General features: G+C 36.0%; 1 protein-coding gene across 5 annotated transcripts in view; it reads right to left on the bottom strand.

Moving 5' to 3' along the window:
* LOC107670373 (SLIT-ROBO Rho GTPase-activating protein 1-like) overlaps positions 1 to 12,527 on the bottom strand; it is a 114,866-nt gene that overhangs the window by 6,161 nt on the left and 96,178 nt on the right. For all 5 annotated transcript variants that reach the window (XM_016462947.1, XM_016462950.1, XM_016462946.1 and 2 more), the window contains exons 18-20: positions 10,207 to 10,286; positions 3,778 to 3,958; positions 458 to 595 (exon numbers count right to left, since the gene is read on the bottom strand). In XM_016462947.1, the coding sequence (XP_016318433.1) occupies positions 458 to 595; positions 3,778 to 3,958; positions 10,207 to 10,286 (399 nt within the window). The remainder of the gene's footprint in view (positions 1 to 457; positions 596 to 3,777; positions 3,959 to 10,206; positions 10,287 to 12,527) is intronic.

Genomic DNA, 12,527 nt, shown 5'->3' with positions numbered 1-12,527 from the left:
TCAAAACGGACAATTTGACATAATTTTGTGTGTAATTCTCCATTCATGCGACGCGAAAGAGTACTCGCGTGCTGTGAAAACCGGACCGAATTGAGTTCTCTCTTGCGTCGTCAGATTTATCCATATGTCTGCTCTTTTCTTACTCCCATATTGACATTTTTGAACGTTTTATGCAACATGCAGCAAGTGTATGTTAGCTTATGTCCCACCAGTTCATATGTACGCATCTAACCTCCGAACCACGCAGCAGATTCGTTCTGAATGAATCTCTTCTCAAATCGTCCCTCCCTAACATTTTCGTCTCGTTTTTATTCGTTGACGAAAATGTCAATAGATTTACGTCATAGTTTTTGTCATTCAAAAAGAGTTTTAGTTCGTTATCGTCTCGTTGTCGTCAGTGAAAAAAATTGTTGACAAATTATTCGTCAACGAAATTAACACTGGTTCGTTCACTCACCTGCTGATGTAGGCATCAGGTAGCCTGCTGTCTGTTGGAGACCCAATGTCTCTACTGGAGCATTTCTCCTCTCCTCCATGCCCACTGCTGGCCTCACTGTCCGCCTTCTGGCTCAGAGTGTCAGAGAATGTGTCATCCCTGTAAAACAGCAAACAAGCAGTTATAAAAACCATTTACACGCATTAGGCTTAGTTTAATGTTTAAAATACAAACTGTTTCACGACAGACAACAAGAGCAGCTCAGATTGCTACCAAAACACATTTCAAAACAGTCAAAAATATGTCCCAGGTGGGCACTCCTTGGTTTGTATCGCTGAGCTTTTACTTTTCACTCAATACTCCCCAATACACTAAACGTAGGGCTGCATGACTTGGGGAAAAAATCTAATTGTGATTTTTCTGATAAAATGTGATTCAAATTAAAAAGCAACCGGTTTGCTGTACTTGTTTGTAGGGCAGCACAATTTGACAAAATAAATGTTGCAATTACATATCAATATGACAATATGAAATAATAAAAATTAACAATAACAATAATAATAAATAATATTAATAATAAAATAATAATAATAATTATTATTATTTTTAAAAAGCTACGGTTTTGCTTAGATTTTTTTAAAGGGCTGCACAATTTGTCCAAAAATTGTTTTATTATATATCAATATGACCATATAATAATAATAATAATAAACATTATTGTTATTATTACTGTTAATTATTATTATTAATTATTATGCTGTGTGTGCTTGTTTGTAAGAAAGTACTATTTCTCCAAAAATGTTGTGATTTTATATCACAATAAACAAAAATAACATTATTATTATTATTATTATTTACATTTCATGTGAATCAAGAGGCTTTGAGACACTGAAAACACTGTATCATGAGTTGCTCATGTGCAAAAGAACATAGTGCTGCGCTTTGCATATATTTAGATAATTAATTCAATTGCAGCATTTGTGATTTGATAATTGCAGTAAGCCATACTACAATTTTGATTTTATTTCGACTAATAGTGCAGCCCTACAGTAACTGAACATAATTCAAACATTCAACTTTTTGTCACTAACCTTTCAGCAATGTTTTAAAGCAATCAATCACAAGGACATCTTTTCCTGCCGTAAGCTCAAACATCATAACGTTGAAATTTGCTTTCACTGTTTTTTGCTGTTTACAATGTATACTTCCTGACTAACTTGCAGCTTTGTAACATTGCCCTTCTTCATTGCTATCTTGTGAAGGTCAAGACGCCTAGTGTGCCAATTTTGGTAAGCTGAACTGGCGCTGCTGGCTGCCCACACACCCTCACCGTGGCCGGGGTGAGGCGAGACGGTGGCCCCCTCGTCTGGGAACACAAACTGAGCCCTAGGGGCTGTACGGAGAGATGCCTAGCCCACGTTCCCCTCACCGACGCAGGGCCCAGACGGCCTCCCTCTGCCGGGCGTGGGATTGAGATGACGCCCCCTACTCTGGTTCTACGTAACCATGAAAGCTGAGCTCCAGGGTCTTTTTCGAGCGATGCGAGGCCCACGCGGCCTCACTCTGCCAGGCATGGGAGTAAGATGGCGCCCCCTACTCTGGTTCTACGTAACCGTGAAAGCTGAGCTGATGCTTGTGTTGACTGGTGCGTTAAAGCCCTGACACGAGGCCTGTGAAAGAGACTTGGAGAGCATGTAAAGCTCCACGAGTCCTGTGTAAAATCACAGCTGTTGATACAGCCTACTGGACAGAACATTAGGTCACATGTGCATGTTTTTTTAACACCAAACAGACATTTCTATCAGCTGTAATGTGAATTCTCTCCATTGCATGCGTGCCATAGAGGATATCCTGTGTGTATGAGCTGTCCATCCTTTCACTCTCTCACTCTTTTATTGGACTGAGGGGCTGCTGGTCTAGGGCCTCTTAAACTCCCTCTCTACACCAGGCTGTAAATTCTCTCAGTGCCACGAGCCAAGAACACTCATAAACAGAGGGTCATGATGTGAATTACTGATACACACACACACACACACACACACAGTGGGCTGGTATGGGCTCTGTTGTTGGCGTCACTCAGTACTGTGCCCGATCCATTAGATTTGCCCCCCTTATGAGTCATAATCTGTTTAACTAGGCGCCAATGGTTGCCCAGGCGGAACAAGTTGTCATGACGATAAAGGGATTTACCAGAGGAGATGGTCCACAGCAGAGTGGTGAAACTAAACTCAGAGCCTCAAGTTATGTTCCAAATCTATCTAGGTGCCTACCTTGACAGCATTTTAAGGCTTCATAGGTACATTTCCTTGTAATTAGGCATTTTATGCCCTACGCCTACTTCCATATTACATAGTATGCAAAAAGCAGTACATCAAAGCTGTATTTGCAAATATACAGTATTCAAAAGGCAGATGTAGTATGTCTAGATTGTAATATAGAACATATGTTATTAATGGTCGCAAATTCTTAATTTTGGACACAGCTTGTTTATCTCTTGAGGAGAAGGCAATCCCAGAATGTGACAAGCTCAGGGAAAAAATAAAATAGTGGACAAATCAAAATAAATAATATTACACTATACATACTAGGGCTGGGGAAAATAACATAATATTAAAATAAATAATAATGAAAAGCAAACAAACAATAAATTCACTACCCAGGTGCCAATAAAAATTTTATTTAAAATATTATTTAATATAAATAATAAATATTATTTAAAATATTTTATGATGATTCTACATTAATATGACAATTACATATGTAAATTGTTTAATTGTGATTACTTTTTTTGTTTATTTATATATAATAATATATATGATTTATATATAGTAATATATACATAATATACAATAATAATTGATATGTGATTAATCATGATTAATCATAAAAATCTGTGCAATTAGTTACATTTTTATTAGAGTCACAGCCCTAATATATACTACATAAATAATAAATTGCCTCTTACATTTTCCCTTTTACAAACATAATATCTTATCCTAATTTTTTATTCGATTTTCTACATTGTGTTGTACAACAGTCAATTCTATTTCTGATTTATGTAAACTTGCAAATTTATTTCTAATTTGTTAAATGTTATGTTAATTTTATTCTATGTACAGAGAGTTAAATTTAGAATCTGAAGTAGAATTATTATAAATTATAATTATATAATACTGAAAAGGACTAAACAGACTAAAACTCAAAAACAGGTAAATCTATTCAGCCCAGTATTTGTGTGCTATGTATTTTCTTGCCTGTTGAAATAAAGGTTAATAACATTAAACTCTGTTGAAGTGCTATTATTATTATTTATATTCTTTTATCATGGTAGAGATACTCACATATCCTGTACAACAATGTACTGGTGAGGCACTAGGCCGTCTATGCCGTTGTGTCTGCCCTCCCACCAGTCATCCGACGCTCTCTGATACAGCAGTAGAGATGCACCCTTCTTAAAGGACAGCTCCCGTGCAGAGCGGCCCACATAATCGAATTTTGCGATGGCTTCAATGGGCTCCCCCTCTGTAGAAGAAAAAAAACACAGCATGGTTAATTCAGTGAGTTAGAAGAACGGAAACCGATATCACGTGAATAAGAGCATTTCAATGCATCAACATTATAGGGTCTCTGATTAGCTGCTGTACATGCCTTTGCCACCATGACCCCCTATACGTAAGGACTCATTAGAGAGCCAACAGGCTTCAATGCATGCAAAGTATCTGCAGTTCTGGCAGAACGGGCTGTTCTTATCTTCAGGACAATCGGGCAATGTGGACCTTACCAACAACATCACAACTCCTGCCAAATGAGTGCAACACCTCTTACAAAACAGCACTGTGATACATTGGTGGCAATACTATGGTGCTTGAGTAATAAGGTACAAGACACCATGCTAAATTATGAGCTAAGTCACAGTTAAAGGGGAACGACAGTGCTTGCAACCCTTTACAAAAAATATAAAAATTCAATAATTATTTATTTTATTTATATAAATGTTTTAATATTTAAAATGACGCAATTCAATATTTAATTAAAACTATATTTATTAAATAATATTTAAATACAAATTTCTATTAGTTAATATATGATTGAATAAAATTAGCTTTAACAAAAATTATAAATAAAAATAATACATTTTAAGCAAAATTACCAATCAGCATCTATGAGCACCACTGTGCTTTTTATAAATGGATATAAACTGTGATACTGAATGAATACCATATTTTTGTGCAATGGTATTTACACATTACACAAATATACTTAAAAAAAGTGACGATGGTGATATCTATCATAATATTACAATTTTACTATGGTCATAACACCATGGTACTTTTCTGTAAAACCAAAAAAAGTCTCATTAAAATGTTGCTAAATTATAAATCAAGTTACAGTTGAAGGGGAATGACAGTGCTTGCACTTCCTTCAGCACAGCCTAAAGTTTAAAAAATAAAATAAAATTGATTGCTTTCTATATTTTAGAAATTATTTATATATTTTTATATTTAAATAGTACATGTAAATATGTAATAAAAACATGAGATTTCATTATTTACATTTTTTTTTAAATATTTAAATATGTAATTATTTCATTTAACTACCAGCATTATTACCAGCATGTCCACATCCATCATGGAATTATCATTTTACTACGTCCATAAAACCCTGGTAACACCATGGTAATTTTGTAAAAACACAAGTCTCTTAAAAATGACTTGAAATTAAATGTAATTAAATGCATATTGTGAATATATGTTTAGTCTTTTCTAAGACTTTTTCTATTTCTTTCCTTTCTGTAATGCATTACAGTCATTAGTCAAACATCAAAACTGTCAAAAATGTTAGTGAAAATGTAGCAATACTTGTGAGTATTCAAAAAAAAAAACCTCTGGAGAAAGGCACAGCTTTACCATTGTTGCAAATAAAGACAGAAAAATTAGGGAAAACATTAACAAATCAGACAAAAGAGAATACACAATCCATTTTACACAGGAACAGTAAAAGCAATATAAAAACAAGAAGCACAAGCTCAAAGAGGAAATGCTTTTTCATTCTCGACAGTCTGTTGACTGTCTGACTGTTGACTGTCTGAATTAATAGGGTGCCTGCTCTGAGACCAGGCACCTTGTTAATAACGAGGACGGGGTGGAGATCAATATGGCCATCAACTGTCCACACGTCCCTGTCTCTCCTCCATCTCTGCCTGACAAGACGCTGTCATTCATTCAGTGTCCTTGCAAAAGCCTGTTCATGTATCATAGTGCTGCAAGGACAGTGTTTGACAAGACAGGAGGCAGACAAAGTAACAGTCAAAAATGTACCTAAATTATGTATGATTTTAGCTCAGAAAACAATTTAAAAAAAGAAAGAAAATGCAGACACTGACCAGAATAATTCATTTGTTTACGGTCCAAAACCTTGCTCACTAAATTACACAAAGGCACTTCACGATACACTTTTAACTCATTCGGAAGTCTGTATTAAAGAGACTGTAACTTTTGTTATGGTACTATTTTTATTCACAGACATTAATGTTGTTCTTGCACTCGCTTGCTCTAGTTGATTACACATTATACCATATGGACTCCCTTTTGCCCCAGAGGAGAGCTAACAACCCATGCTAGGTTTTCTGGCTAAACATACACTGCTCTAACAGTAAGTTACACACCAGCACCCGCGGCTGCAAGCAGACCCAGGAGGAATAAAGGCTGACAGAGTAGAAAACTGTTTGTAAGCTGCATTTCCTGCTTTTTAATGTTTTTAATAGAGACATGCTTGCAGACTGCAGGGGTGCTGCCATTTAGAAGAGAAAATGAGCTCTTTGCAACATCATCAGGGGCCTGTTAAGAAATGTTCTGTCTTTTAACAAAGACCACATGTTTTCGGTTTTCTACTCAAAGGCTGGCATTTCAACAAAGTTTTGTTGTAAAAGAGAAACATTCTAAGTAAACTCAACATGAATTAGAATTCAATACCCATTTGAATTATATAATGTGACTTATTTTATAGTGAACACAAATATTCAAGAAAATGTTGTATTTTAAGAACTGAAAAAAACCCCCAAGATAAATTTACTTTAAAAGCAATAATGCGTAAGATATTAAGACACATTTTCATAATTTAAAATTATATTTAATAATAGATTTGTTAATGTTTATAAAATAATTTTCTTATCCTCACCAATGATATACTTGTTCAAAAATATAGTAATATTATGAAATATTTCTAAAATGTAAAATATTTGTATTCTATTTTAGCCTATATTAAAACTTAATTTATTCCTGTGATGCAAAGCTGGATTTTCAGCATCATTACTCAAAAATCCTTCAAAAATCCTTCTAACATGCTGATAATAAGATATATGCTCAATAAATATTTTTTAAATTATTATCAATGTTGAAAACAGTTGTGATGCTTTATATTTTTTGGAAACCGTGACCTCATTTTTTTTTTCTTTGATGAATAGAAAGTTCAAAAGAGAAGAATTTATTTGAAATATATATATATATATATATATATATATTTTTTTTTATTTTTTATTAAAACAATAAATAAGATCATTTTTGATTTCATGTTAACTTTTAACCAAATATATCACACAAACCAGCATTTCCAAAACGGACAATATTCTTATTGTACATCGATTTCTCACAGATGCTGAGATTTGTCTTTTTCTTCCCAAGAGAGCATTCTGTCTGCTTATTCCAGTTCACTTGAATGAATAAATGGCTCTAAAGGCATAGCAGGGGTCCCATCACTTGGCAAAGTGGTTTTCCAGATGGGCCCTGAGACGATCCCATTCAGACGCAGTGATTGAGGACAGATGCTGCACTGGTCACAGGTTTGAGCAGGCTGATATAATTATGCTTGAAGTTAACAGTACAGCCATCGGTTCCGCAGGATTGTTTACGTCTCCATTATAATGACAGCTGATAAATATCCAACTGAGACTTTTTTTGAGAGAAGATTTAGAAATAGAATATAATCCAAATTGCTTATTATGAAACAAGACAAAACACACAAGTTACCCATAAGTGAGATCGGACATAAGCTATGTTCACAGTGTGACGAAAGAGAACAATAATTCCTCTACTGGGAAAAACCTCCTCAATACATTCATAAAGAAAACATTTGGAGCAAACCCATGGAAGCTGAGAGCAATTTTACAATTTTCAGGTCAGTTATTGGGTCTGACGTTGATATTTGACATCTGTGTTAGTTAATGGAAACCCTGACAGGTTTCTCAGTTAAATGTTATAGGTTCATGAAATTTAAACAGACAATAAGATGGGAACAGTCAAAATTAATCTTCAGCATGCAGATGTGCATGTCTGGATGTCTAATAGTGATTTATGAACAAATGACACGCTTGTGCGTAATATCCTTCAATGAATCCGATCCTAAATAAATTGAACGCCAGAGGTTCTGGGTTCTGTTTATACTTGGTGAATATGAGATCTGTCTGTTCAGCAGTGTTTAGAGAAGGAGAGACAGGACGAATAATGGCGGCATGATGTCAGAGTTGGACACAAGTCTCAGTTACAGTTTAACACTTAGTGACAGGTTACAGTTAAATTATTATTATTTTTTATTTTTTTTTTTAAGAGTCGCGTTTACCAATGCAAAACAAAACTGTTCAAAATCAACAAAAAGCTGCTTGGTTTCAAAGTTAAAATCGCTACAATATTGGACCTTTTTCCTCACAAAATTTCACCAAACTTTTGCTTATGGAACTGCACCTTAAAGTCCCCATGAAATCAAAATTAAAGTTTTTTGGGTGTTAGTATCAATATGTTAGTCTTAAGGTTATCTATAAGGCAGTGTGCTCCAAAACAGTGACAAAATTCGCATTTAGAAGATATAAGCATTCAAAGCTTGCAGTTCGTCACTTCCGCCAAAACGGCTCAACGATTTTTTTGACGTCACATCGTACTTCAGCTTCTCATCAAACTTTCTGTCCAATCAAATGCTCTCTAGAATCCGAAGCGCCCACCCCCTACACTATAAAATAGACGCTGAAGCCGCGGCTGAAATCGGTCACTTGTCCACAGAATTAGTATTTTCTGTACAGTGAATGGCACATAGTGCACTATATAGGGGACAGGGAACGATTCAAACAGTGTAAATATGCTTTCCATTGAGGAAAAAAAAGAAGTCTGGTTTTGCGCTGTGTCACGCTAACCACCGCACCGCACACACACTCTGCTCCGGTCCAGAGACACGATAGCACAGAGCGGATCACATGCACGAGTCAGCACAGACCACAAAATATATCGGAGCTATTTGAATTCTACACAGAATGCTATATTTTATAGCAATATGGATGAGATTGTGGCTGGCATACCCTGTCAAATGCGGCTTTACGGAGCTCAACGGCTCAGAACGGCTCTAGCCCAAGCTGTGATATAAACGAACGCTATTGGCTATTTTAAAAAGGGGCGGGGCTGCTTGATATGTCCCGCCCTGTCTGCCTGTTTCAGTTAAAATGACGTCAACACAGAGTAACGCTGCATGTTTCTAAGCATTTCAGGGGAACTTTAAGTCTATTTTATGGTCAGTTTTATCACAAATCTTCTCAACAAGCAGCACAATTTGAGGTATCATGTTCATGTTCGTAGCACAAACAGTGAGGGACAAATTATTAGTCTTTGAGTAATACTTAATACACAAGAATGAACAATAATATTCTTGCCTTAGTCAAATAAATAATTCCCATTTGAGCAATTACAGGGAGAGTCTATTGCTATTTGTTTTCATGCTCCAAAAACAAAAATAGACTTCAAAGCAACTACTTTCTAATAAAGTTGTGTTTTTGGTATTTCTGATTCAGTCCTAGCATTTATCTGACTCCCTGCACAGACACTCGCTCTTAAATAATACAATAAACTTGGCTTTTGTCTGTCTGACAAATCTTAGATATGGAAAAAGCAGACTTCCCACTTCTCTTATAAAATAACAAAATAGAAAACAGGCATTGTTCAGGTACAGACGGAGAGAGGCAGGAAATGTGTCTATTTTCAGTGGGGTAACATACAGGTCAGCAGCAACATTTTCCTTTCGGTTCTTTTGAAAGACTGTACAGAAGACAAAAACAAACCACGTGATTGAGTTGAGTTTTCAGTCTGACACTTGCAGTTTATTTCTCAGATTACACATGAGAATTGGTTCATGTGTCATCAATGGGCCAAGCATCTGGTTTTAGTTTTGTTTGTGACAGTGAGCTTCTAGAGAAGTTTTTTTCTATAATAAAACTACATGCAGCAACAAAAAAACTGAGCCAGACTGGTGAGAACTCCACATGTATTTTTAATGCAAACTGCCCTACAGCAATGACAGACTGGTCTATGTTGCCCTGTAGCACAGTGGAAAGCATATACCAGACTTGATTCAAACCCTCTTCCTTTGTTTACGGATTTGTCTCCCTTCCCAAAGGATTAGAAAACAAAAAGGAGGACCAAAGAGTTGGACTAAGTTCTCTGCTCTTTAACGATCACTTCATTTAGAGCTGTGAAAGTGATTACCCAGGTCAGGGCAAGCAGGAACTAACTCTTGACTGGCCGTGTCAGAAAACGTTATATGAAGTAAAATCAATCCAGAGGCTCACTGGCCGAAGCCAATCTGAGCCAATGGGAAGAATGACTGGACAGGAAAAGATGACTTAACCTTGTTCCTATGACCTCAGAGTGCTTTCTTAATGTATAACCTACATAAACTGGTATGGGTTGCCATACTGTACATACTACTACAGGGTGTGGTAAACAAAATAAACTTACCATCCTCACTGGTGTGGGTCTCCGCTCCTCTATCCTGATCAACCTCCTCAAGAGCTCCATGTTCACTGTATGGACTCTCACTGCAGAAGAAAATAAATAAATAAATCAAGACAAAGAATTATTTTTGCCAAATAATAGATTTATAGGAACTATAACCAAATATTTAAGGACTTAATAATAAAAGTCAGATAATTAAATGTTTCTGATGAGCTTCAAAACCTTTTAATCTAAAGTCATGTGCTTAATGTTTGAAACGAATTTTGTATATACACAAACTGTGAAGTCTGTCTATATGTATAAATCACTATAAAACATTTAAAAAGTAAAGTAAAAAAAAGATTAAAATATATAACAGTTTTAATTTGTTTAACATTTATTGGTCACTACATAATTTGGACCAAACTTTTGACTGGTTTTGTGGATCCTAAAATACAAATATACTACTGTTTTGGGGTTAAGTTTGAGGTCAGAAAGATTTAGTTTTTTAAGAAATAAATACTTTTATTCAGTAAGGACCAATTAAATTGATCAAAATTTATAATGTTACCGAAGATTTCTATTTCAAATAAATGCTGTTCTCTTGAACTTTCTATTCACCAAAGAATCCTGAAAAAAAATGTATTGCGGTTTCCACAAAAATATTAAGCAGCTCAACTGTTTCCAAGATTGACATTAATGAGAAATGTTTCTTGAGCACCAAATGAGTATATTAGAATGATTTCTGAAAGATCATGTGACACTGAAGACTGAAGTAATTACTGGTGAAAATTCAGCTTCGCCATCACAGGAATAAATTATATTTTAAAATATATCACAACAGAAAACAGCTACCTTAAATTGTAATAATATTTCAAAATATTACTGTTTTTACTGTATGTTTAATCAAATAAATGCCACCTTGGTGAGCTTAAGATAATTCTTAATGACTTAAAACTTTTAAATGGTAATGTATTTTTGTATGTAAATGCTTATACAGGGCAACACAGAGTTAAGTCACAGCCAGAGTAAAACTCAGTATCAAGCAAAAAGTACAGAGGCTGTCATTAGTATTCAAGAGGAGTAGGGCAGGGTGATTGGGATTCTGTCAGTGGCACAGTGTGGTTACTGAGACTGGCACTAATGCCCTTCACATCCATGCAGATTACCTCTGACACACAGTAAAGCCATTTCAAACAGAGCACTGCCACTCCCGCATGTCACACTACCAAAGGGGAAAATATGAGAACCGGCTGCAGGAATGCTGAAGTATAGATGCTTGCAGTGGCAGGTGTTTTGCTTCAGTTTGGGGGATGAAGACTTGTGGGAGTTAGGCCGCTCTCTTTGAGACAACAAAATCACTAGCCAACACATACACACAGCTGTGGAGCTGGCGGAAAATGTCTCTTTCCTCTTCTCATCCATGCAAATTTTTGGGAGAAATGAACGTTGGTTTGGCTGACGATCTTTCCTTACCTTAATGGCAGCAATTAGTTTCAATTGGTTTCAGTCTGTCTCACCTAGCTGAAGATCTCCAAACCCTTTCGGCCTCTAAAAAATGTCCCACCTTAACTAAAGAGCTCACTATCGGCACCTCATCTTTTCACATAGGAAAACTGCTGCCAGCTGGTGGCGCTATGACTATAACTGAATATTTGCATGTAGATGTTTTCAGGCCAGGACTCTTACCAAACATGTGAAGTTTGGGGCAGATCAGACATTGCATGTTTAAGTTAGTGTAAAACAAATAATTTCCTATTGCCAGCAGGTTGCGCTGTGAATATAACTGAATAGTGGTCTTTAGATGTGTTCAGGCCAGGACTCTTATCAAACGTGTGAAGTTTGTGGCAGATCGGACATTGTATGTCTGAGTTACAACAACTTCCTTTTCCATGGCGAAACATCGAAATTTGTCAGGCAGCCACGTACACGCTCTTTAACGAAAACTCAAGATATTCGCAATTTAACATCGCAAAGGCCTTTAGATTAGACTGACCAAATATAATTTTGATGTCCTTAATTCTCTAGGAGGAGTTGGTTACAGAGCAAAACATGTCACTTCCTGTTGCCAGAAGGTGGCGCTATGACTGTAACAGAATATGGGCATGGGCATGTGTTCAGGACAGGACTCTAACCAAACATGGAAACTCCAGATTAAAATCTGATTAAATCTCTAGGAGTTTGTTGAATTACAATGCCTGACACAAAATTTTAAAAAAGTGATGAGACGTGTAGCCAATTGGTGCTCTGCATTTAACCCATCCAAGTGCACGCACACAACAGTGAGTAGTAAACACACACACACCCCGTGAACACACCCAGAGCAGAGAAAATTCAAAATAATT

This window comes from Sinocyclocheilus anshuiensis, unplaced genomic scaffold (genome assembly GCF_001515605.1).
Source record: "Sinocyclocheilus anshuiensis isolate Anshui unplaced genomic scaffold, SAMN03320099.WGS_v1.1 scaffold949, whole genome shotgun sequence".
Classification (NCBI taxonomy): domain Eukaryota; kingdom Metazoa; phylum Chordata; class Actinopteri; order Cypriniformes; family Cyprinidae; genus Sinocyclocheilus; species Sinocyclocheilus anshuiensis.
Note: the sequence above shows the minus strand (reverse complement) of the source record. Positions and strands in the feature narration are given on the sequence as shown.